This window comes from Hylobates moloch, unplaced genomic scaffold (genome assembly GCF_009828535.3).
Source record: "Hylobates moloch isolate HMO894 unplaced genomic scaffold, HMol_V3 SCAFFOLD_13, whole genome shotgun sequence".
Taxonomy (NCBI): domain Eukaryota; kingdom Metazoa; phylum Chordata; class Mammalia; order Primates; family Hylobatidae; genus Hylobates; species Hylobates moloch.
In genome coordinates, this window is record NW_026652288.1 from 26397732 (window position 1) to 26424107 (window position 26376).

Below are 26376 nucleotides of genomic sequence, written 5' to 3' on the forward strand. Positions count from 1 at the left end.
AGAATCACTTGAACCCAGGAGGCGGAGGTTGCAGTGAGCCGAGATCATACCACTGCACTCCAGCCTGGGTGACAGAGTGAGACTCCATCTCAAAAAAAAAAAATAAATAAATAAATAAATAAATAAAAAAGGAGGGATGCGTCAAGGTCCCCTTCGATGGGCCATGGATCCTGATCCCTGGGCCCCAGCCCAGAGGCCCTGGAGGCCACAAACCTATGTGGCCTTGTCCAAATCACCAGCCACTCACTCAGCCCAGTCTCCTTAGCTGAAAAGCCAGGGCACCTGCCTTCCGGAATGCAGCATCCATTCAACTAACATTAGTTAGACTGGACAAGGTGACAGACCTGAGCTTGTCCCCTGGCTCAGACATTCACTAGCCTTGTGGGCTTGAATGAGTCATGGAAACTTTCTGTGTCTCAGTTTTCTTATCTGCAAAGTGGACATAATACTCATCTGAAATGTTTGTGAAAACTAAATAAACTAATGCGCAGAAAGCACTTAGTACAGTGTACAGTGTCTGGAATACAAGTGCTTAATAAATGTGAATTTTATTATTACTACTGCTGCTGTTGTTACCACGACCACCACCATTAGCTGCTGTGTGCCAGGCACTGAGCCACTAAGAAGTACAAGGCAGTACCCCTGCCCTCCATAGCCTCTGCTTCCAGACTTACAGGACAAAATGACACCCAAAATAAAAAGCAGCAGCAGCTAAATAAATGAAAGAAAGCAAAGGCTCAAGGCCCCAGGATCCTGGTCTCCTGCGTGAGATGAGTGGCAGGGAGTAGAGGAGAAGCGGGTACCAACACGATTCTCAAATGCTCTGGCTTGTCTTGGCGTGGGAGACTCAGGCAGGGACACGTGGCCATCTCCTCCCTGACTCCATGTGCCCCTGAGGGCCGGAAGGGTGTATGGGGCCGGGTCGGGGATTTTCCACCTAGCTCTGCCTGCCCCTCCGCTTCAGCTGGGGAAAGTTACAATCAGAGCTGGGCTGGCCAGGCCGGCCCCAGGTCCCTCACCCTCTCCACAGCATCTGATCAGTGCCCACCAGGACTGTCGGTCTGGCATACACCCAAATGCCCAGTGTTATTGCTTTGAGCCAGCTGACATTCCCAGTGGCCTTTGTCTGACTGAAACCATTGCTGTCTCCACTGTTTGTGGCGGAGAGAACGTGGCCCTCTGAAAGCCCTCAATCCTAGAACGCTGAAGGGCCTCTAGAACGTCTTCTGATTTCTTCATTTCCCAGAGGAAGCACTTGAGGCCCAGATTGGGGCAGTGTCTTGCCTGGGATCACACAGCGGCACAACTAGAACCACACCCCAGGTCTTCTGACTTCCATCTTGGTGTGAAGAGTCCCGGGGCAGCCAAGTGCAGCAGAAAAAAACTGCCTTTGAATTTCAGGTTTGATTCTAGCATTTATGGCCTGAGATAAAACACTGCCTCTCTCTCTCAGCCTCAGGTTCCACATCTGTAAAATAGGAATAATAGCACCTTCTCTAAAGGATAGCAATGCAAGCTCAAGCAATAGAATGTATAGAGATTGCTTTGTAAATGATAAAGTCCTGCACCAATGAAATACAAGGGATTATTATTCTAGAACTCGGAGCACAGCACATATTAAGGACTCAAAAACACCTGCTGGTTGGAGTGGAGGAATGTTTGAAGGATGATGAGTAATGAACAAAGGGCCCCTGGAGCACTGATTTGTTTAGGTGGGTGAGATCAGGGAAGGCTTCAGAGAGGGGGTGACTTTTGAAATGGGCTTTGATGGAGGAGTAGAAGCCCAAAAGGCAGAACAAAGAGCACGAACAGTGTCCAGAAATGTGGAAAGGGGCCCTCCCAAGAGCTGCTGACACCATGTCCGCAGCCAGGTTTAGGCACCAGACCCTGCTCAAAATGTACCCCTCTCCTCAGGGCCTCTGCATGGTACATGGAATAGGAGGAACTAGCAATTTATTCAATGCTAAAATACAACTTTTCAGGGAAGAAGAGACATTAGGGATCTTCTAATCCAACTTCTCTTTTGAAGGTAGGAAAATTGAGATAAGAAAACTGACTCAGATAAGTCTCAGGGAGCTGGCGTGGCTTAACAAACACCCTGCAGTAGGCTTAGCAAACTAGGGCCTATGGACTGAATCTGGCCCACCACTTGTTGCTGTCAATAAAGTTTTATTGGAACACTAAATTTGCCATGCCCATTGTCACATAGTATCCATGGCTACTTTCTTGGTTCTACAGCAGAGTCGAGTAGTTGCAAGAGACCATAGACTCACAAAGCCTAAAGTATTTACTATCTGGCCCTTTATAGGAAAGTTTGCTGACCCCCGTCATACAGCAAGGTAATAGTAGAGCTAGGATGGTAGCCAGGCCTCCTGACTCCTAGTACTTTGTAATTCCTATACACCATCACCCTCTGGGCCCTGCCCTGCCCCCATAACACTGCCCACAGGGTGAGATTTCAGGCAGCCAGACTCTGGGCCCACACCTAGGCTGGCCTCTGCTGCTCCTCAGACCCAACAGGGCTTCCAGTTGGGAGAAGTTCATTCCCTTTTGGGGATTGTGGCAAGGAGATGCCAACACACCCCTGTTTCTCCTCAATGGGCTCAACAGGAAAGGCCTGGGAGTGTAAATGTGTAAGACTCGGGCCAGCCAGATGCCAGCGTCATGGACAGGGCCTTGAAAAAAGCATGTGGGGGAGAACTGGCACCTCAGCCATCCGCGAAGAGGGCCAAGTCCACTTTAAATTGTGCTGTGGAATTCCTTTCTCAATGCCAGGCTGTTCCTGGTGGATTCATTTAATTAAAACCCCACCAGATCCAATCTGTTAGAAGCTCTGAGCTCACAGATGCCCTGTCCAGCTGGTCACGAGGATGCAGACAGGCCACAGGCCTGGGCCATGGCACCTGGCTCAATGGCTAGCTTAGAACAGGCCCCACCGGCCCCAGGTCAGGGCCTTGCCCAGGACCCCCAGGATAACTGGCTGGTGGTGTGGCATTGTCCGCTTTAGGCCTCACTCTCTGCTTATCCTCTCTGTCTCCATTCTGTTCAAACCTCAGGCTCATCTCTGATGCCTCCCTCTCCCTCAGTCATTCATTCAACAGAAATTGATGAAGCAGCAGCTCTGTGCCAAGCCCCCTTCCAGGTGTGAGGGATCCAGTAGCAAACAAAAGAGATGAGAACCCCTGTCCTCATGGGGCTTACAGTTTCACCCATGAATGCAGGGCATCCCACACACCATGCATCCACTCTCTTCCCCTCGCCCCTTCCTCTCCTCTCCTTTCTCGGCCCCTCGCCCCTACCTCCTCCTCTCATCCCGAACTCTTGGATCCTCCACTTCCCTCTACCTCAGACCTGAGCACTTGACAACTGGACCATGCAGAGGCTCCCAGTGGATCCACCTGCCCCCATCTCCCACAGCCACGCCCCTGCCCAGGGTTGCCAGGCATTCAGCTCAATATCTCTCTGAGCACAGCCCTCCCCTGCTCAGGAGCCATCCATGGCTCCTCATTGCCTTAGAATGAAGACTTCATTCCTGAACCCACCCTTGAAAGCTCCTCAAATTTCAGCCCCTGCTCACCTTGACAGTCTTCACTTTTCAACTGTACTTCCTGCTCCAAGAACACCAGAAGAACTTGTGCTGTTTTTAGGTTTATAATATTCATCGTCTTCTACTTACAAAAGTAATAGGTTTTTGTAGTGTAGAATTTATAAGAGGAAAATTAAAATTAATCATGATCCCATTATTCAGAGATAAGCTATATGAGCTTTAGAATATTTCCTTACAGCTATATATGTGTGTGTACACATACAAAATGTATATGTGAATATACTTTTTTTTTTTTTTTTTGGAAACAGGATCTCCCTCTGTCACCCAGGCTAGAGTGTAGTGGTGCAATTACTGCTCACCACAGCCTCGACCTCCCGGGCTCAAGGGATCCTCCCACCTCAGACCCTCGAGTAGCTGGGACCACAAGCACACACCACCATGCCTAGCTAATTTTTTGTTTTTTCTAGAGATGGGTCTCACTGTGTTGCCCAGGTTGGTCTCAGATTCCTGGGCTCAAGCAATCCTCCCACCTCAGTCTCCCCAAATGCTGGGTTTACAGGCATGAACGAGTGTGCCCAGCCACATTTTTCATATTTTCATATTAGCGTGGGATCCCACAATATAGAAAGCGTTGTCTCCTATCCTTTTAATTTAACATGATGTGGTAGTATTCTATGTAATCAAGAGACTTCTCAAGAACTGCACTTTAATGGTCGCACAGTATTCCACCACATAAATATACCTTAATATGTTTAACCAAACTCTATTGGTGGATATTTGGACTGTTTACAATTTTTCACAATGAAAATGCTGCTATAAACATCCTTGTTCATAAATCTTTGTTCTGATCTCTGGTTATTTTCCGAGCAGAGATTCCTAGAAGTGCCACTGCAGGGCCACTGGGTAGACACACTTCTAAGCTTCTTGATGCGTATCATGCAGCTGCCTTTCTGAGAGAGTCCGCTGGCCCCCGCACCAACCCCATTTGTGAGCACACCCACCAGTCCCATGCAGGTCTATTTTCTCTGACCTTAACACATCATGTGTCATCCTAACATTGTATCCTTGCCTCAGTAGCTCCCCTCATCAGAACCCTGCGTTTCCTATCCACCCTTCAGAGCTCAGAGCAAATGTCACCTCCTCCATGAAGCCTTCCCTGATAACCCAACCAAAGTTCTCTATCTCCAGCCCTCCTTCAGCCTCTGTCTTAAATCCCTCCTAAAACATTTCCCACCTTTGCCATTCATTTTAATAATTCGTGTAATAATAACCTCTGCTTTATACAGGGCACTGAAGTTTTCAAAGTGCTTCCACTGAGAGGTTTCATTTGATTCAATCCCAGATGGAAAGTGTTTTGAGGTCAGGGACCTCATCAATAGATCATTTAGGTCTATTTCTCCTGGCTACATCACCAACTCAAGTCCAGCACAACCTCAAGCTAGCCCTTGTGTAACAGAAGTGTTTAACCAGCCTTTGTTATTCCGTGGCCTATCAGAATAGACTTCAAGATGCTCCCTTCTGCAGCATAGGGCAGTGAAAGACGACATGAGGGCCCTGGATTCCAGTCCTAGCTGTGTCACTGAGTTGCTGTGACCTTGGGCTAGTCCCTGCTCCTCTCTCAGCCTCAGTTTACCCATCTATAAAATGAGTAGGGGGAAGGGCACTGTGGCTCATGCCTGTAATCCCAGCACTTTGGGAGGCCGAGGCAGGTGGATCACTTGAGATCAGGAGTTTGAGACCAGCCTGGCCAATATGGTGCAACCCTGTCTCTATTAAAAATTAGCCGGACGTGATGGTGCACACCTGTAGTCCCAGCTACTCGGGAGGCTGAGGCAGAAGAATCACTTGAACCCAGGAGGTGGAGGTTGCAGTGAGCTGAGGTCATGTCACTGCACTCCAGCCTGGGCAGCAGAGCGAGATTCCATCTCGAAAAACAAAACAAAACAAAACAAGAAACGAGTGGGTTGAACTACGTTGTCACACCAGGACTGATCGCTCCTAAGGTCCCTATCCCCAGGCACCCAGAGCAGCCCTGGGGTGCCTCTGAGGGCCTGTGCACAAAGCCGGCCTCTGGGATGGGCCAGAAGGAGCTGGCCAGGGAGGCAGGCCTGGCTCTAGGCCAGGCTGTGTCTGCAAACACTGACCTTGGCTGCCGCAGGGATTTTCCATGACACCAGCACCCTCCCTCTGAGCTCCCTGCATCATACATGGGCCTGAGGAGGGTGGGGGATGGGGGCTTTGGGGGTTTGTCCTACATCAGAGGACCCCAGATCAGTACTAGGGCCACCTGTGGTTGGGAGGCAGCTCAAGGCAAGAGAGGAGAGAGCAGTGGGCCCAGGAGTGGGGAGTCCAGGAGGAAGCATGGGGCAGGGAGAGAAGCTGCTGGGGGTAGTGGGGGGAAGAGCTGGGAGAGGAGATGGGACAATGGGAAGAGAGGCCTCAGAAAGGGGCAGGGCAGAGGAAGCGGATAGGTGCTGTACTTCAGAGCTGTCCTTCCCAGGAACTCTGGCCTGAAGAGGGACAAACTCCAGACCCCATTCTGTACACCGGTCCCACCCCTACCCCAGCTCCACGAGACCCGGTGGTTCCCAGGCCTAGCTAGGGGCTTGCCCAGGCCCAGTGCAGGGGGGATTCCTTCTGAACCTTGAAGCTGACCTCATTTTGAAGGGGCCAGAGGCCACAGTGAAGGCAGGAGCTATGAGTCACCCGAGGCCCTCCTGCCAAGGGCCACCTCTCGCCCCCATCCTGGATGTCTGAGGGGTGGTTTCTCATCACCATCCCAGACCTCAGAGTCCTTCAGAACTGGAGCCTCTGGGTTCTGCAGCCCTCCCACCCCAGGCCTGTGCTGGACACTGAGGGGACAAGCCAGCCCTGCAGGACTCCTCTGTGGACATGAGTGCCCAAATACAGGGTGGGGGCCTGAGAGGGACAGAGGGAGGAGAGGCCTCTTCAGTGCCCAGAGAAGGTTCCCAGAAGGTTCTTGGGAAAGGCAGTGTCTGAGCTGCATCTCACAGGAGGAGGGAGAACACCTGCGCCCTCCTCCCGTCTCCACCAAGTTGCAGCCCCTCCCTCCTCTCCTCCCCCAAGACCTGGGCACAGAAGCTGGGCTCCTTCCGCCTCATCTCCTTTAACATGCCAATTAGACTCCCTCAGAGCCTGCAGTCCCACTTCCTGGCTCCACACTGCTGCCATCCCCACACTGAGGGGCGGTCCCTGTCTGTGCCTCACGCCCCTGAGCCGGTTCCTCGTGGGCCCTCCCCTAGGTGCCCTCTGAGCCCAGCTGCCCTCTGCCATCCAGCAGGGGAGCCCAGCCTTCCTCTGAGGGACCTCTCTGTGTCTTGCAGCCCCCAGAGCTGCCTCTGTCTCCCCCAAGCCCGCACTCCTCTCTGGCTGCCACACCAGGGCCAAGCCACACTGAGGTCACTTCGGCATCAGCCCAGAGTTCACGGCCTTTGGGCACCTCAGGCCACAGGTCCGCCATCCACCTTCCCTCAGGACAAACATTAGCCCAGCCATTGCCTATTTACATTAGATAACTAGGTCAGCCTGGAGACAGGCACAGCTGGCATTGCCAAGGGCTGTGGTTTCTAATCTACAGAAGGGCTGGGCCACCCAGAGAAGGAGATCAAAGAATCATCGTCAGAGACCTGGGGGGAGGACCTTAGAGGTTCTTGATACTGCACAGGAGCGTTTCCCAAACTGTGCTCCCAGAAACACTTGCGCGGTAATGTGCACTATGAGAAAAGTGCTCCACGGTCAAGGAAGTGGGAAGACAGGCACCTTTTCCCGGCCTTGATCGACCTTGCCCATGAACACATACATAGCCCTGAGAAAGCCTAGGCTCAAATCAAATGATGGTGAGTCCTGTTAAATTCAGCATTTCCCCAATTTAATTGAGCCAAGCAACACTTTTCTCATCCAACAGTTGTTAACATTCTATGGAACTGGTATTTCAGAAAAAATAACTTGAGTAAACACTGATCATAGAATGTTGGCACTGAAAGGAACTTTAAAGATCATCACATCTTGGTGCTCCCCAAAATATTCATATTAATAATTCATATTTATTGATCTCAATGCCCTAAGCATGTTAGGTCTACGAACTCAATCAAGTCCCCACACCAAGTCTATGAAGTGAGTACTTCATTATTCCCATTTTGCAGATGAGAAAACTGAGGCACAGTGGATTAAGCAGTGTGGCCAAAAATAAAGTTGTTTGGCTTCACAGCCTGTGATCTTCTCTACTCCACTAAACTGCAGAGATCCTCTCCCTGTGTTCAGTATTTCAAACATACAACAATAACTTAACTCCATCTCAAAGAGTCAATTATCTCAGGCTAATCAGACTTTCTGACTGGCAGATGTGTTCTTAATTAATTTTGATGGGGAAAGAAATTAATTATGGCTCTAACAATGATTTATTCAGTGCCTGCTCTAGAGAGTATCCACACTGCACTGATCACCACATCGAACTTCATAAATAAAATCTTCCAAAATTTTGACTCTATGAATGGGTGAGTGAACAGAGAAAATAATAAAAGGCAGTGGGAAAAGGTGGGAACCTCATCTCTTGCCCTATCTTCCATGTCACAGATGAGGAAAGCTGAGGCCCAGAAGGAACTTGCCAAGACACAAAGCTGTCTTTGATCAGGGTCAGGTCAGACCCCAGATCTCCTGCCTCCTAGCCCCATGCTCTTTCCTCTGCCCAAGGCTGTGGCCAGCTAGGCCAGGGGTAGGAGGTCAAGCAAGCAGGCTAGCAGGCATAGGAGGCCAGTGGGGAACAAGCAGCCAAGCCCAGTCCAGCCAAGGCCATGACCAAGGGCTCAGAGTGGCTAGTTGTGCTTTGAATAGAAGGAAATAAGCCACAGGGAGAGAAAGACCAGTAAAAGGGAGGACCAGACCCAATCCCACTCCCATACCACCATCCCCACCCCGCATCTCCCTGGAAGACAGCTTCAGCCAGTTTCTGACCTCCATGGTGATTCTGGGAGGAAAACAGAGGAACTGAGGTAGCCCAGGGTTTGCCTCCGATCTCTCAGTTTTCCTGCTGCCCTAAAATATTTACACTAATAATTAATTTTTATGTCTAGCCACCTGGCTTCCTTAGGTGGATTCTGTGCCTCCAGCCAGGTTCCCAGGCCATCTCTTAGCTGAGTTGCTCCCAAGTAGGAGCCGCTGGGCCACGATCGAATGAAGAGGCACAACTCTGGTCATACCTGAGCTGGATTGCAGTGGACAGAGCACTGGTTTTACAACCAAGTATCCTGGGTTAGAATCCTGGTTCTGGCATTCACAAGCTGTGTGACCTTGAACAGATTGCTTTCCCTCTCTGGGCCTCCATTTCCTCATCTGTACAATGTAAAGACTGAACCAAATGATGGCCAAGGGTATTTCTGGCTCTGAGAACCTTAAAATCTATGTTGGATTCAGGGAAAGGAGGCTGGGAGAGGAGGCGGTATGGATAGTCCTGGTAGTTTTCTGAGAGGCAGTGGCTAGAGTCTCCTGGTCAGAACATGTGCTCTGGCTGATCAGCCCAGCAGGTACTGCGACAGAGGGTCCTCAGAGAGTCAGCCACACAGAAGGACAGATGCAGCCCCTCACCCAGAGACTCGAAGGGCTGGATAGAGAAGAGAAGATAGAGAACACCTTTTGCCCCCTGCCTCATAAAGCCAAGCCCGACGTGGGCAAGGACCAGGCAGGCAGCAGGCCTGCTGGCAGGCAGACGGGCCTTGCCAAACTCCCACTTACTTCCCAGAAGCTCCAGGGCCCCCTGGGAGTGGCTCCACCCAGCTGGCACCCCTCCAAGTTGGGCGCCCACGTCAGCAGGTCCTCACACTCCCTTGCCCTTTCACCCAGTGACAATGGGACAGGCAATGGGACGGGGGGCACCCTAAGCCGGATACTTGGAGAAGCATCTGACTGCCTGAGCATGACCCTCCTGTTACCACCTCTGCTGCATCTGGCTCAGAGTAACGCCTGAGGCTGATGCCCAAGTGAAATGCTCTCCCCCCAAGGCCTCCCGGCCTGGTCGCCCTTCCTGGGTGATGCATTGGCTCCTATGTACCGGAATGAATGCTGAGTCAGAAAGGCCCAGTGGCCTTGGCCAACACCCAAGGCCTCTCTGGACTTCATGACACCAACTGTAATACGGAGATAGTCATAATAGTGACCTTGTAAGAAGTTTTTGAGGATTAAGTTAAAAATACATCTGAAGGGTAAGAACTTATTATTCTTAAGCCTCAGCCTGCGGTAGGAAGTGAGATTGAGCCCTGGGGGCATCCGGCCCCAAAGCGGAGGCACATCTAGACCAGGGCTGCCTGGACAGGGCAGTGGCTGTGGTGGAGCATGAGGTGCTGCCTGGGATAACAGCCTCTAGTTAAGTCTGGATGTGTCATTTGCTTTGAAAGTCACTAAGTTCAACAGGACGAAAGGCAGAGGAAGGGGCTGTCACTTGCTGCTGAAGCTGGGTCCTGAGGAGCTGGGTCTTTGTGGGCTGGGGTAGGAGAGGCAGAGGAGGGCCACGAGGCAGTGCAGAAAGCGCTGTGGAGGAGGGGCCGGCTTGGCTAGGTGTGGGATAAGGATGGGTCTCTGGGGTGGCTGCAGGGTATAGCAAAAGAAGGGCAAGGAAGGGATGCGTAGCTCCTTGAAGCTGGGTGCTTTGTGAGCGCAGTCACAGTGGGCAGTGAGGCTGCCAGACAGGTGGGCACTGGCTTTTCCTAAGAGACGGTGGGCCCAGGGAAGTCACGGCCGTGGTGGCAGAGAGGGGGTGAGGGCCCCTGATGGTGGTATGTGTCTGCCTGACCCCACGGAGATGGCCCTGCCCCCAGGGCCAGGCTCTCAGGTCACCCTTCCCCTGTGAGATCCCACGACCACTGCTTCCATCTCACAAGCTACAGGTTCCAAAGAGCTCTAATGCCCAGTCTCTCCTGTGCTCCTGCAGACGGCTCTGGCGGGCAGCGAGGGTGGGGGTTAATAGCTCTAGCTCAATCCTCCAGATTGCAGGAAAGGCAAGTGAGCCCAGAGAGGGGTAGGGATTTGCCCAAGGTCACACAGCTATCACATGGCCAAGCTGGGGCTATGTCCACGCTCCCTACTCCCTGTTGAGCTCCATCCATGGTGCCATGCCCTCCCCTCTCCACCAAGTAGTGTCGGCCTGGGGGGACAGGGAAGGACGGGATGAGAAGCAGCTCTGGCTCAAGGCCTGCCCAGTTGTCGAGGTGAGTTGTGGTCTGGCTGCCATGGCCCAGCTGGCGGGTGCAATCTGTTCTCATCCTGCTGGAGCACAGACGTCCCAAGCACAGTGGCTCTACAACTCAGCTGTCCAGGTCCCTGGCAAATGGTGACACAGTTACTGGCCTGACGCTGTGGAGGGGGGCAGGGGAGCTGATTCTAAGGGCAGCCCCAAGCAGCTGTCCCCAGAGCTCCTTGAGCTTTAAAATCCAAATGGCCCTGGGTTGACAGAGGTGCCAGATTTACTGGAACTGAGCTGCCCTCAAGCCTGGCTGCTGTCTTGGAAACATGACAGTAATCTGGCACTTCACTCATTATTAATCACAGGGAGCCATTATTGAGCACTTGATATGTACCAGGCTCTGGGCTAAGTGCATTACACACATTATCTTACTTATTCCTCCCCAAAGTCCTGTGAGGCAAGTGTATTATTAACCCCATTTTATAGATGTGGAAACTAAGGCTCAGAGAAATCGTGCATACACACAGACACACACAGAGAGAGAGAGAGAGAGAGAGAGAGAGACAGACAGACAGAGCAAGTCCAGGACAGAGTCACACAGTATCCTGCCCTGCAATTAAGTTATCAAACATATTCTGGGCCTCCATAGGTATGGCTGGCAATGTGGAGGTGGAAGCCAGAGAGGAAAGTGACAAGACTCATCAGTGCCACCCCTTCCCCCCAAAGCTAGTGTTTAGCTCTATGTAGTTAGGGATCCTAGAGGACAGGGGGTGGTGGTAATATTGGCCCTGGAATTACAAGCTGAACATTTTCAGTACCACTCAAATAAGGCAGAGATCACTTTTAGCTGTGAGGAATCCAGGAGGACTGCATGGAAGAAGAAACATTTGGTTAAGATTTGATAAGGCTTAGAAAGGAAGAAAATGCCAGCATCATTTTATTATCATAATTCTATTAATACAAGTAGTAAATATATCAACAATGAAAGAAGCAGGCCAGCACCAGTAAAAACACTTTACAAATGAAGAAACATGCTCAGAGAGGGGGAGTAATTTGCCCAAGGTCACACAGCCACTGGGGCCCTGTCACTAGGGATGAGCTCCCATCCGGGATCATTTTCCCTCCAGGTAGCCGGAAGAATTCTCGACTTAGGCCTTTGAATGGCTGGTGCAGAGGGAACCTTTGCCTCTGCCCTGATCCTGGCTCAGGGTGGACAAGGGTGGGGGCGGGGCACAGAGAGGTTATCTGGCTGATGATAGTAACACACCTGGAAGGACACCGAGGGCTCCTGCTTTGCCAAGGGTAACACCACCTCCCCATGAGGACAGACCCTACATCAGGTCAAGCACCGAGGATGACCCCAGGGCCTCCGGCTGGAGGCTGATGAGGACCCCGGAACACTCATTCATCCAGCTGTTGCAGGGATGGGCAGGCAGTCTCCTTTCTTCTTTGGCACAGTGGGCCAGCTGCCCCAGGGAGACTGAAGGGCCCTTATTGCCAACCAACCCCACATAAGCTTTGGCTGGCAGCAGGGAATCCACCAAGAAGCCAGCCCTGCCTCAGTCGCCCTTCCTGTACACTGGATCACAAGATGTCAGAACCCACTCAGGGCAACCACCTCACCTTGTAGTCAAGGAAACTGAGGCATGGAGAGGACAAGGAGCATGCCTGCAGCCCAGGACACTGAACTAGAATCCAGCTCTCCCAGCTGACCTGTGCCCTCACACTCTCCCTGTGCCTCTGGACGAGTTCTCAGCAGCACCCAGGCCACCCCTTCTCTAGGCATACAAAATAGTCCAGTCATTGAGGTCAAATGGACTCGAGTTCAAACACGGTTGTTCTGCTCCCAAGCCGTGTGACCTTGGAAGTCAGCCCTCCCTATTTCTTCCTTCCTACATACCTTCTGCAGGTGTCACAAGAGTACAATAGAAAGCATGAGCCAGGGCCTAGCACAGTGCCTGGGGATAAGGAGCGCTCATCATTGTGGACCCAGACCCACAAGGTGGGGGAGGTGGCGGCGCGACGGGGAGGGAGAAGAGGGTTTCTGGAGGGGCAGCCCCAAAACGTGTGCTTTCTGTCCTCCCCCACTTTCCCCCAGGCTACGGGCACGCGGCGCCCAGCACTGATGGCGGCAAGGTGTTCTGCATGTTCTACGCGCTGCTGGGCATCCCGCTCACGCTCGTCATGTTCCAGAGCCTGGGCGAGCGCATCAACACCTTGGTGAGGTACCTGCTGCACCGCGCCAAGAAGGGGCTGGGCATGCGGCGCGCCGACGTGTCCATGGCCAACATGGTGCTCATCGGCTTCTTCTCGTGCATCAGCACACTGTGCATCGGCGCCGCCGCCTTCTCCCACTACGAGCACTGGACCTTCTTCCAGGCCTACTACTACTGCTTCATCACGCTCACCACCATCGGCTTCGGCGACTACGTGGCGCTGCAGAAGGACCAGGCCCTGCAGACGCAGCCGCAGTATGTGGCCTTCAGCTTCGTCTACATCCTTACGGGCCTCACGGTCATCGGCGCCTTCCTCAACCTCGTGGTGCTGCGCTTCATGACCATGAACGCCGAGGACGAGAAGCGCGACGCCGAGCACCGCGCGCTGCTCACGCGCAACGGGCAGGCGGGCGGCGGCGGAGGGGGTGGCAGCGCGCACACCACGGACACCGCCTCATCCACAGCGGCAGCGGGCGGCGGCGGCTTCCGCAACGTCTACGCGGAGGTGCTGCACTTCCAGTCCATGTGCTCGTGCCTGTGGTACAAGAGCCGCGAGAAGCTGCAGTACTCCATCCCCATGATCATCCCGCGGGACCTCTCCACGTCCGACACGTGCGTGGAGCAGAGCCACTCGTCGCCGGGAGGGGGCGGCCGCTACAGCGACACGCCCTCGCGACGCTGCCTGTGCAGCGGGGCGCCACGCTCCGCCATCAGCTCGGTGTCCACGGGTCTGCACAGCCTGTCCACCTTCCGCGGCCTCATGAAGCGCAGGAGCTCCGTGTGACTGCCCCGAGGGGCCTGGAGCACCTGGGGGCGCGGGCGGGGGACCCCTGCTGGGAGGCCAGGAGACTGCCCCTGCTGCCTTCTGCCCAGTGGGACCCCCCACAACATCCCTCACCACTCTCCCCCAGCACCCCCATCTCCGACTGTGCCTGCTTGCACCAGCCGGCAGGAAGCCGGGCTCTGAGGACCCCTGGGGCCCCCATCGGAGCCCTGCAAATTCCGAGAAATGTGAAACTTGGTGGGGTCAGGGAGGAAAGGCAGAAGCTGGGAGCCTCCCTTCCCTTTGAAAATCTAAGAAGCTCCCAGTCCTCAGAGACCCTGCTGGTACCCAGACCCCCACCTCCGGAGGGGACTTCATGTTCCGTGTATGTTTGCATCTCTATTTATACCTCTGTCCTGCTAGGTCTCCCACCTTCCCTTGGTTCCAAAAGCCAGGGTGTCTTTGTCCAAGTCACCCCTACTCAGCCCCACTCCCCTTCCTCATCCCCAGCTGTGTCTCCCAACCTCCCTTCGGTGTTGTTTTGCATGGCTTTGCAGTTATGGAGAAAGTGGAAACCCAGCAGTCCCTAAAGCTGGTCCCCAGAAAGCAGGACAGAAAGAAGGAGGGACAGGCAGGCAGCAGGAGGGGTGAGCTGGGAGGCAGGAGGCAGCGGCCTGTCAGTCTGCAGAATGGTCGCACTGGAGGTTCAAGCTAACTGGCCTCTAGCCACATTCTCATAGCAGGTAGGACTTCAGCCTTCCGGACACTGCCCTTAGAATCTGGAACAGAAAACTTCAGACTCACCATAATTGCTGATAATTACCAACTCTTAAATTTGTCAAGTGATTTTTAGCCTCTGAAAAGTCTATGCTGGCCACTGATTCCTTTGAGTCTCACAAAACCCTACTTAGGTCATCAGGGCAGGAGTTCTCACTCCCATTTTACAGATGAGAATACTGAGGCCTGGACAGGTGAAGTGACCAGAGAGCAAAAGGCAAAGGGGTGGGGGCTGGGTGCAGTGGCTCACGCCTGTATTCCCAACACATTTGGAGGCTAAGGTTGGAGGACTGCTTGAGCCCAGGAATTCGAGACCAGCCTAGGTGACAAGTGAGACCCCATCTCTACAAAAAATAAAAAATTAACCAGGTGTGGTGGCACGTGCCTGGGAGTCCCAGCGACTTGGGAGGCTGAGGTGGGAGGATTGTTTGAGCCTGGGAGGTCGAGGCTGTAGTGAGCCCTGATCGCACCACTGTACTCCAGCCTGGGTGACAGGGCAAGACCCTGTCTCAAAAAAAAAAAAATGGCAAAGGGAGACAAGAGCCCAGCCAATTTGTTCCTAGCTGAAGTGTTCTTTCCTTCCAGCTTGGCCAGCTCTTAAAAGCAAAGCTCCTGCAGTGTATATCCTGGCATTGTGTGGCTACCTCGGTTTTAAACCAGAATCAGAAGTCCTGGGTCAGAGGGCACTGCTGAGGCTCAGCCTCTTCTCTTCTTGGCCAGGAGGCAGCAGCTCTGAATGGGCCCCTGAGGCTGCACAGGGGCCTTTATCACTGGGGTGCATGCTTACAAACAGTGCAGTTCTTGGGACCAAGGTAAGCAGGGCTGGGTCTCACGGCAGAAAGGCCAGGATCTGGGGCTCTAGGAATTTGAGAATTAGGCAGAGTGGCCAAGAAAGCTGGCAGGCATATCCTATGGGACATCACACCTGGCACCATTGTCATTGTTGGTGCCTGTGTCCCAAGTAGCTAGTGATAAGCTGAGGCTGCAGCAAGAAACACCCTTCCCAGGTGGGGGAGTTTGGACCAGAGGTGCCCTCTGCCCACCACACCCGCAACCCGGAAGCCCAGATGGAACGCAGCTGACGAAGGTGAGGCTCAAGGCTCACTTTTGGGGCCCCACAGCTGGAGCCGGTATAGTGACTGGGACAACATCTAGGGGTGGATGAGGGGCCTCTCCTCCCACAACACTGCCTTCCCATGCTGTTCCCCTGCCAGCTCCTTAACACTGCCCACCAAGGCCAGCCCTGGCATTCAGGGAAGTTGGAGGGCAGCACCCACAGGGTGGCCAGCCTCAGGCCACACCCCAGCTGTGTCCTCTAGTCTCTGGGGACCCCTGGGGGGAAGAAGTCTACCCTGCTTGTGAGTCCCGTCTTGGTGTGGAGGAACTGGCTGCCCACATGCCAGGAAAGCAGGGCCCAGGACCTGGAGGTGCCCTCTGTGTTTATGTTGGGGGTGGGGGGGCAGTGCTGGCTGCCTCTGTCCTGTGTGTGACCCTGCCCTCGAAGGGTCCTGTCCTGTCAGTCCCGAGGGAGCCACAACCAAAGCTGCGGGGAGAAGGTGGGGAAGGGTGCGGAATGGCTGTGGGGCACAGCATGGCAGACTGTTCAGTCTCTGCTGGGTCTTTCCTAGGGACCTGGAAGGCCAGTGTTGCTTCCCCCTCACTCCCTTTCACTGCAGGCAGCCTCTCTGCTTCCCCAATGCCTTATGCCTGGGCACACTGCCACAGAATATGCAATATGTGTGGGTGACCATGCCCTCACGCCCACACCCCCACCCCAGGCAGCCCCCGGACTCCAAAGGCAGTGGCTGCCACAGCCTCCCCTTAGCTCTTCCTGCCTATCTGTCTTCACACTGAGAATGGCGCCCAATAAATGCTATCCACGGAGACCAGGCTCAGGCTCCAGCTGCCTCTGTCATCGTATGCCCTTGCTGCTACCAGGGAGGGGCCATCTCCCACCCCCTCCCCTGCCGGGGTCTACAAACATACCTAGCTGCTGGGCGCCGTGGCTCACAGCTGTAATCACAGCACTAGGCAGGCAGATCACCTGAGGTCAGAAGTTCAAGACCAGCCTGGCCAACATGGTAAAACCCCGTCTCTACTAAAAATACAAAAATTAGCTGAGCGTGGTGGCGCGTGTCTGTAGTCCCAACTACTCGGCTACTCAGGAGGCTGATGCACGAGAATCACTTGAACCCAGGAGGCAGAGGTTGCAGTGAGCTGAGATCGCACCACTGCACTCCAGCCTGAGCAACAGAGTGAGGCCCTATCTAAAAAAATAATAATAATAAAATAAAATAACATGCATAGCTGACTCGCCATGGGCTCTCTGGCCTGTGGGTGACACTGGCTTCCCTTTTGGGATTTCCCAGAAGATCCAGATTTTCTTAAGTCCCCCTGGAACAGACTAAGAAAGAAACACCTTAGAAATCACCTGGTCCTATTGTCCCCCCGTACATGAGTAACTGAGGCCCACGGAGAGCAAATCACCTGCCTGAGTCACACAGCAGTGAGTGGCAGACCTAGGCTAGGAACTAGAACTGGGGATTCCTATTCCAGTGCTCCCCATCCTCACACAGCCTGCGGAGTCCGCCTGGACACACCCAACCTGACAGTGGTACCTCCCAGTCAGCCGGTAGTATGGATTCCTTCTCCTGCAGTAGGGGCCCCCTGGCTGAGTGACCTGATTGACTTAAACATATGTCTTTGAAGGAGAGTGCATCACAAGCACCTTTCTTTGGAGAAGATTTTTCTCTGGGTCTAGAGGGACACCTCAGGCTTGGGACTGGGCCTCAGAGCCCAGGACAGACCCTGAGAGCAGACCCACCTTACCCATCTGGTGCCAGCTCCCCAGGTCAGCTACAGCGACCCCCGAACTTCATAGAGCACAATCCACAGTAATAGCACACAGCTCCGTACCTATCTAGCTCCATGCCTATCTATGCGCCTACCTTTCACAAAATAATTCTCAGCAACCCTGCTACAGCCAATGACTCTAATATGTTCTGTTCTATTACATGTTATAAAATCTGGTCACGATCCACTAAATTGATGTCTGTACCTGCTAATGGTTTAATACCTGCAGATTGCAATATACTGGAGAAATAAAGGGAGTGGGAGTAGGGACACTTTCTCCCAGTGCCCCCACCGCCCCTCCTTACCCTCATAGGTCAACTGAAAGATACAGAGAGGGAAGCTTTGATGGGAGGTTCAGAGTTCAAAGGAAGAAATGATGACACCTGCACTCCCTGCCCCCAGAGGCAGGACACAGCCAGCCCTCCTGTGACGGCATTCCTGGCAGCTCCTTGTTGGCCTGCAGCCCTCAGGGGGCTTAGTTGCCATTGACTCACCCACTCCTAAGGCCACCACATCAAAATCTGAGGCTTACTGCCCTGGCCCACCTGCCTCTGTCTTTCTTAAAACAGCTAAATGCAACAATAGCAGAAATTAGCTTGTTTTTGAGGTTGGCAATGACCAGTTCAAGGTGACTCTTGTTTTCTTAAGCAGTGCTTGCAGGACATAAATGTGATGACACTTGCCCTCCTTTCTTTATCGCCTGGGACAGACTTTACAAACAGACCTGGGAGGAGTCCCCTAAGGGGCTGCATGTATCCCCATCTCCCTGGGGGTGATCAGCATTGTGGCAGCTGGGCAGAGCAGCGGTGAACTGCACCCATGTCCCTGCTCACATCTCCTAAGAGCTCAGAATCGCCTGAGGTTCTAGCGTGGGCTCCTTCTCTCCAGATGATGCCATCCCCACCCCCTTCATTTCCACACAGCATCTGAGGCATCCTGCACTAAAAGATATATGTACAGCAAAACAAAAATAGAAAACCAGCACAGCAGAGTGGAGGTGGGGTATAAATATACCCAGATCCCCGCTGATTTGGTTACTCGGGGTGAGCATCAGATGGAAATAGAAGTTTCCGGGGGCCAAGAGAGAAAGAGGGATGTAACGACAACTCTTTTCAAAACGTGTCCCATGGTATGCCTCGTGGAAAAAAGGGTTTGTTGGTCAAATGAATTTGGGAAAATGCTGTCAATATCACCGACTCATGGAGCTTCGCAAGGCATATTAGCTTAATAAAGATGATGAAAAGTCTTGCAGCAAAGATGCTGTTTACCCCTGCTTAACCCAGCACTGCCCAAACTCATTCCAAATACCAGAGCCTCTGTTTGCATGACATCTCTCCCAGCCCTGTATGTCATAGCACATGATTTGGGAAATGCTGATCTATCGAAATCTCACTGATGAAGAGAGAAGGCTGATCCTTCCTCCTCACCCCGCACTAAATTATAAAAGAAGTTTAGCTTGCAAGTCCTTCTATAAGTGAAGACCACAACAATATAAAATACATATGTTATTCTCAATTACGTGCCAGATTCAACCAAGGCTCAAAGCAGCCTGCTTGCTCAATATCAGGCAGTGAATTGATGGCAAAGCAGGGATTTGAACACAGGCCAATGGTTGCGAGGCGTATGCTCTTACCCACCTGCTGTGTACTGTCCCATGATGATCCACGTCTTCAGCAAACGTTTGGCAGAAGTTCAGAGCTATTTATGATGTGGTCATTTCTTACTCAGAACCTCTGTGAGAGAGGAGGCTGTAATCTAAAGATGTCATCCTTCAAAGATGACAGATTCCATTGGAGCTAAGAAATCCTATTCTGGCCGGGCACGATGGCTCATGCCTACAATCCCAGCACTTTGGGAGGTAGAGGTGGGCAGATCACCTGAGGTCAGGAGTTCGAGACCAGCCTGGCCAACATGGAGAAACCCTGTCTCTACCAAAAATACAAAAATTAGCTGGGTGTGGTGGCGTGCACCTGTAATCCCAGTTACTCAGGAGGCTGAGGCAGGAGAATCACTTGAACCTGGGAGGCAAAGGTTGCAGTGAGCCGAAATCATGCCACTGCACTCCAGCCTGAGTGACAGAGTGAGACTCTCTCTCAAAAAAAAAAAAAAAAAAAAGAAAAGAAAAGGAAAGAAAGAAAGAAAGAAAGAAAGAAAGAAAGAAAGAAAGAAAGAAAGAAAAGAAATCCTATTTTACCTCAGGCCCTCACATTCCCACATTTAGCTCTTTCGGCAGGCTCAGCATTCCCCCCTACCCCCAAGCCCAACAGCCTTCACATCACTTATCTCAGGAAGCTAGAGGCAAGAGAGGGCTGTCCAGGGCTAGGGAAGGATGTGTTTAGGACAGACATGTTGGCAGAAGAAAGAGGCACTGCTGACAGTGACCAAGCCAAGCTCCCTCCCTTGCAGCTCACATCACCATCTCCACTGAGCAGCACAAATCTGTGGCCCCCTCTCAATCCCAAAGCTGGATTCAGGTAAAAAGGTTGAATGACTCTGTTTCTCAGGTAACTCCTGAAAAGTTCAATCTGTCGTGGACTCAGTACCTTCCTCTTGCCCAGTGAGGCAGGAGCCTTGATGCTGGAACAACAGCATATTTTTATTACTGATACTATTATTATCGAGATGGAGTCTTGCTGTGTTGCCCAGGCTGGAGTGCAGTGGCATGATCTTAGCTGACTGCAACCTCCACCTCCCAGCTTCAAGCAATTCTCCTGTCTCAGCCTCCCAAGTAGCTGGGATTACAGGCGCCCACCACCACACCCGGCTAATATTTGTATTTTTAGTAGAGACAGGGTTTCACCATGTTGGCCAGGCTGGTCTTGAACTCCTGACCTCAAGTAATCTGCCCGCCTCAGCCTCCTAAAGTGCTGGGATTACAGGTGTGAGCCACCGAGCCTGGCAGCCATTACCTTTTCTCAAGAGTTGCAAAGATATGCCGGGCGCGGTGGCTCACGCTTGTAATCCCAGCACTTTGGGAGGCCGAGGCGGGCGGATCACGAGGTCAGGAGATCGAGACCACGGTGAAACCCTGTCTCTACTAAAAATACAAAAAAATTAGCCGGGCGTGGTGGCGGGCGCCTGTAGTCCCAGCTACTCGGAGAGGCTGAGGCAGGAGAATAGCGTGAACCCGGGAGGCGGAGCTTGCAGTGAGCTGAGATCGCGCCATGCACTCCAGCCTGGGTGACAGAGCGAGACTACGTCTCAAAAAAAAAAAAAAAAAAAACACACACACACACACACACACACACACACACACTCACTCAGATAATTGTTCCAGCTCCTCTGTTTCAGAGGAAGGGATTTTGGTTCAGAGTGGAAGTGACATATTCAAGGTCATGAAGCGAGATAATGGTGTAGCCAGAGTTAGTATTCACATAGCCCAACTTTCCAACACACACACACACACACAAACACACACACACATCAGTAAGGGCCCAGCCTTCTCTGACTCTGATTTCAGATGAAAACTGCTAATCTCTGAGGTTGAGTCACTCTGATGCTGGAAATTTACCACATCCACATCTGGACAAACACAGAGACTCACACTCCTGCCCCTCAGTCTCCCAGCTGCAAGGGGAGGGCCTCGTGGGTGGTGCCAGCCCCTTAGGGCAAGGACTGTGATGGAATTGACCTCCGTGACCCTCTCTGGCCAGTGAACAGCACCCCCTTGAGAATCCATATTAACAGCATTTTGCATTTACAGAGCTCTCACATCACTCTCTCATTTGATCATCAGAACAACACTGTGGGGCTGGGTGCGGTGGCCCATGCCTGTAATCCCAGCACTTTGAGAGGCCAAGGTAGGCAGATCACCTGAGGTCAGGAGTTCAAGACCAGCCTGGCCAAGATGGTGAAACCTCATCTCTACTAAAAATACAAAAATTAGCCAGGCGTGGTGGTGGGCACCTGTAATCCCAACTACTCAGGAGGCTGAGGCAGGAGAATTGCTTGAACCCAGGAGGTGGAGGTTGCAGTGAGCCGAGATAACGCCATTGCACTCCAGCCTGGGTGACAACAGCAAAACTCTGTCTCAAAAACAAAAACGCAAAACAAAAAAAAAAGAACAACACTGTGGTTTAAGTGAGGATTAATACCCCTGTTTTACAGATTACAAAACTACAGTTTAGAAAGACCCGAGGTCCTGCAAGCAGGGACTGTTCCACATTCACCCTGTATGTGAAGCACTGGGCAGAGCCACAGGCATTTCTGTGGTGATGGATGTGCTGGGCCAGGGCTGCAGCCCAGTCACAATAGCTCTGGGCCAGCAGTGTCCCGCTGTTCACCAGCCTCCCAGCTCACTGGGCAGGTTCCCATGGGGGGAGGAGCCCCCAGGTGGACATGGTTCACAGAACCCATCATCCAAAGGAGACAGGAGTTAGGAACACTTCACCCACTTCACCACGTGTCCTGAGCAAACCCTGCCCAGAGCCTAGACTCGGGACAAAGGGCAGCAAAATGTTCAGCCAATGACCTCTGCCCTTTGGCTAGAGGAGACCAAGGTTCCTGGGGAAAAGGTCACGCCTTTGACCGGGCTGACTCCCCAGATCAACACTCTCCCACAGTTGTTGTTTCCTGGAAGAGGAAACACGCGACCAGGCCACTACTGACTATGGAATACATGCTGGACAATGGAAGTGAGACGGCCCCCAGGGACCCTTGCCACCTCTCCCCAAGCTCTTTGCCCTTGTTCAAACAGGCACTGGGAGCAGAGCAGTGAGCTCATTTCAAAGTAGACATCCAACCTGGGAAGAAGATGCCATCTCCCCTTCCTGCAGTTTCTATGAGTGATGCCTGGGAGCCTGCAGCTCCAACTCTGCCAGGTTTCCTCTCCGAGGCTGGCAACCCACAACTAGAGGGATCCTCCTTTTCTTTTAGTTATTCAGGCTGGGGAGAACTGAGAGCATCTCTTTGTCCTTGGCTGTGCATACTGGTGGCAAATTCCAAGACAAGAGAAAAAAATCAGTGCCTGTTAATTTCTTTTTTTTTTCTTTTTTTTTTTTTTTGAGATGGAGTCTCACTCTGTGGCCCAGGCTGGAGTGTAGTGGCACGATCTCAGCTCACTGCAACCTCCACCTCTCGGGTTCAAGCAATTCTCTTGCCTCAGCCCCCCGAGTAGGTGGGATCACAAGCACCTGCCACCACACCTGGCTAATTTTTGTATTTTTAGTAGAGACGGGGGTTTCGCCATGTTGGCCAGGCTGGTCTCGAACTCCTGACTTCAGGTGATCCACCCACCTCCACCTCCTAAAGTGCTGGGATTGCAGGTGTGAGACACCATGCCCAGCCTGTTACCTTTTGAGCCAGGCCTCTCCTGTGCCGAAGCTGAGCAGTTACCCTTTTTAATATCAGCGCCAGATTGCACTTTATTGCCACTGAGTAGCTCCAGGCCTTTGATGATGCTTCAGGTGTTGAAGCCTGGTTCCACATTAAATCTCTTCCTGCTCTCTCCTGGCCCCATATCACCCACTAATTTGGTAATATAGCCTTCTGTGCCATTACTCAAGCCTTTGATGAAAATATCAGAGGACAGAATCAGATAAGGGACCCTAATTCAGGGTGACATTTATTCTGGCGTGTTCTTGGTGGACTGTTGCTGGCTCTGGCTACTCATCACTCCTTTTATCTGTTCTTGAAAATTATCTGTTTAATCAAAGCCAGCAGGTGGCTGGGCTCCAGTCACATCAGCACAGCTTCCTAGTCCCTAGATGTCAGTGACCTGGAGATTTGAACTTGCTAAAGATAGAAGGTGCTTCCTGGCCAGGCACAGTGGCTCATGCCTCTAATCCCAGCACTTTGGGAGGACAAGGCAGGCAGATCACCAGGTCAGGAGTTCGAGACCAACCTGACCAACATGGTGAAACCCTGTCTCTACTAAAAATACAAAAATTAGCAGGGAGTGGTGGTTCACGCCTGTAATCCCAGCTACTCAGGAGGCTGAGACAGGAGAATCGCTTGAACCCAAGAGGCGGAGGTTGCAATAAGCCGAGACTGCTCCACTGCGAGACTCTGTCTCAAAAAAAAAAAAAAAGAGAGATGCTTCCTTGCCTGACTAAGCTTTCACCCTTTCTCCCCCAGCCACCACTACTTTATCTGGGCTTCTTCATTTAGCCAAGCTCTGCCCAGCCCAAACCCCATCCCTAGCTCCTGACCTGGACATGGCCCTTCCCAGCCCATTCTCAGCTCAGACTTGAGCCCCTTCCTCTCTCAGGCACCTGTCCTGTCCTTGAAGAGAGGGAGCAAGAGGGCTGTCCCTTAGCACTCAGGACAGCCTCCAAGGGCTGAAATGTGCCACAGGAAACTTGATGGCCAGGGCTCTTAGATCAGTTGGGGCTGAGGTGTGTGTAGCAAACAATAGATATGAAGCATATGCAAGGAGCTGGGCTAGGAGTGCTACTCAATTCTCCCAACACCCCTGCAGAGGGAGGTACAATTATCCCCATCCAGAGGTGAGGTGACTGGGGCTCAGGGAGGTCACCTTACTTATCCAAGGTCACCCAAGTGGCAGAACTAGGTTTCCAACCCAAGGCCACATGGCTCCACCTTCCACATCCATCCAGCTGCCACACTCTCTGGCCCTTGGGGCCACATTGTTTTTTTTGCCTTCCCAGGTGTGCCCCCCAACCTCATCCCTGCCCCAGAGCAAATGGGGATCCCAGATGCTGCTTCAGCAGCTTCTGGAAGGCAGAGTAAGCCAGAGCCCATCCCTTCCTGATCCTCCCTTCCCAGAGGGAGCAGCAGGATGGTGGGGTGACATCAGGCTGTGGGGGAGCCACTTCATTGTTCCTGAGACCGAAGTGATTTGGAGTTAATCTCCAAATCTGGTGACACAGACACAATAGGAACCCACTGCCACCACCCCCTCCAGCTTCATCATGGTGAACAGATGGGCAGACCCCTCTCCGGGGTCTAAGTAGGGCACTGCTGAGGTTGCTGGGAGGCAGGGAGGGAGGCCAGTTGGCCGTGGCGGGGTAAGGGGGCAGTGGAGACAGTAGGGGTGGGACAAACCCAGCCCCACCCCACCCTTCCCTAGCCCCCCAGGGTGGATGGGATTCAAGTGTCAGCACTCTGCTGCCATAGTGGGCTGGCTCCAGCAGACCCTCAACACGCATTTCAGGGGACCCATGCACCCAGTCGGGCGACCATACAGACAATGCTTCAGGTCCTTTCTAACTCCAAATTCTGTAGCCTAAGCTCACCGGAGCTGAGGGTCTACAAATTTACCACTTGAATTCCGGAATGAGGCTTAGGCAGTGCAGAGCCCAGCGCTGCCAGGTCCTAAGCAGGCCCAGCCTCTGCCATTGGCCCTCACTGTCACAGGAGCACAGCAATAACAGAGAAAAATGAAGGAAGCCAGCTGTTAAGGCCAAGGGGCCCCTAGGAACTGTGAGTCCAGTGCTTCACGTTTCAGAAGAGAACAGTAAGACAAAGCGGGGAGGGAGGACGGGCACGGTCGCTCACGCCTATAATCCTAGCACTCTGGGAGGCCAAGGCGGGTGGATCACCTGAGGTCAGGAGATCGAGACCAGTCTGGCCAACATGGTGAAACCCCGTCTCTACTAAAAATACAAAAAAGTTAGCCGGGCGTGGTGGCGGGCGCCTGTAATCCCAGCTACTCGGGCAGCTGAGGCAGGAGAATCACTTGAACCCAAGAGGCAGAGGTTGCAGTGAGCCAAGAACGCGCCATTGCACTCCAGCCTGGGCGACAAGAGTGAAACTCCGTCTCACAAAAAAGAGGGAGGGAATGGGCCTCTGGGCTCCCTGGCTAGCACTCTCCCCTGTCTGCACCAGCTTCAAAACTCTATCTGTAACAGGCCAAAACTGGAAACAGCCTGCGTGTCCATCCACAGGGAAATGGATACGTTAGCTGGGTATATGCATGGCAAGGAATACAACACAGCCATGAAAAGGAAGAAGCTATTGAAACACACAAAAAGAGGAAGGAGTCAGACAAACAGGGGCACATATGGAAGGATTCCATTACTCTAAAGTTCCGGAAAACAGAAGTTAATCTAGAGGGGCAGAAAGCAGATGAACAGTTGCCCTGGCCCAGGGGAGGAGGCAGGGATTAAAAAGGTGAGCAGGCCAGGCACAGTGGCTCACGCCTGTAATCCCAGCACTTTGGGAGGCCAAGGTGGGTGGATTCCTTGAGCCCAGGAGTTCAAGACCAGCTGGGCAACATAGTGAGACCCAATCTCTACTAAATAATCAAAAAAATTAGCCAGGTGTGGTGGCACGCGCCTATGGTCCCAGCTGCTCAGGAGGCTGAGACGGAAGGATCACCCGAGCCCAGGAAGTCTAGGCAGCAGTGAGCTGTGATTGTGCCACTGCACTCCAGCCTAGGTGATAGAGTGAGACACTGTCTCAAAAAAAAAAAAAAGTTGGGGGGCAGGGGGCGGGGAGCAGGAGGGGAGCAAGGGAAGGTTTGGGGCGAAGGATGCATTTGCTCTCTGTGATGGCTTCACATGTATATACATCTGTCAATTTACCCAATTCTACATTTTAAATATGTGTAGTTTATTTTATGTCAGTTTTATCTCAAAGAAGCTGTTTAGGAAAAAACAAACCATAGAGGCTTTGCATACGGCCCAGCAGATGAGCTAAGCACTCCCACCCACACCTGTTTTGTTCTGATGGCCACGGTAGGGGGTGTAAGTCCCCCATGCCTCTTTATGAGAGGGTCAGCGGGGAGGCGATCAATGCTTCTGGTCAACTTCTGCCCACCCCAGACCAGGCCAGCTGTCAGCACAGGTGTCACTAGTGTCACTCGAAGCTGGACACATATCAGTATATGGATGTAACAAGCAACCGTGAGGTCCCCATGGGCTGTTGCTGGCACAAGCCAGACATCAAGCAAAGGTCAATGGGGCAGGAGCTAATCTAAAACATTGTGCCTCTGCCTAGGGAAACAAGGTCTCTCAGGCCCTAGCAGGCGGAGGGTAAATGGAAAATCCCCAGAGCCCATGAAACCCCATTTCTTTGGCTGTTCCTTCACATATTAAAATTACTCTCCCAAATTTTTCCAGGAGTC

At 52.6% G+C, this 26376-nt stretch overlaps 1 protein-coding gene across 1 annotated transcript in view; it reads left to right on the forward strand.

Moving 5' to 3' along the window:
- KCNK3 (potassium two pore domain channel subfamily K member 3) overlaps window positions 1-18678 on the forward strand; it is a 43324-nt gene extending 24646 nt beyond the window's left edge. Inside the window, exon 2 of the mRNA XM_032172469.2 lies at window positions 12838-18678. Coding sequence (XP_032028360.1) covers window positions 12838-13739 — 902 coding nt within the window. The 3' untranslated portion in view covers window positions 13740-18678. The remainder of the gene's footprint in view (window positions 1-12837) is intronic.
- The last annotated feature ends 7698 nt before the right edge of the window (window positions 18679-26376 follow it).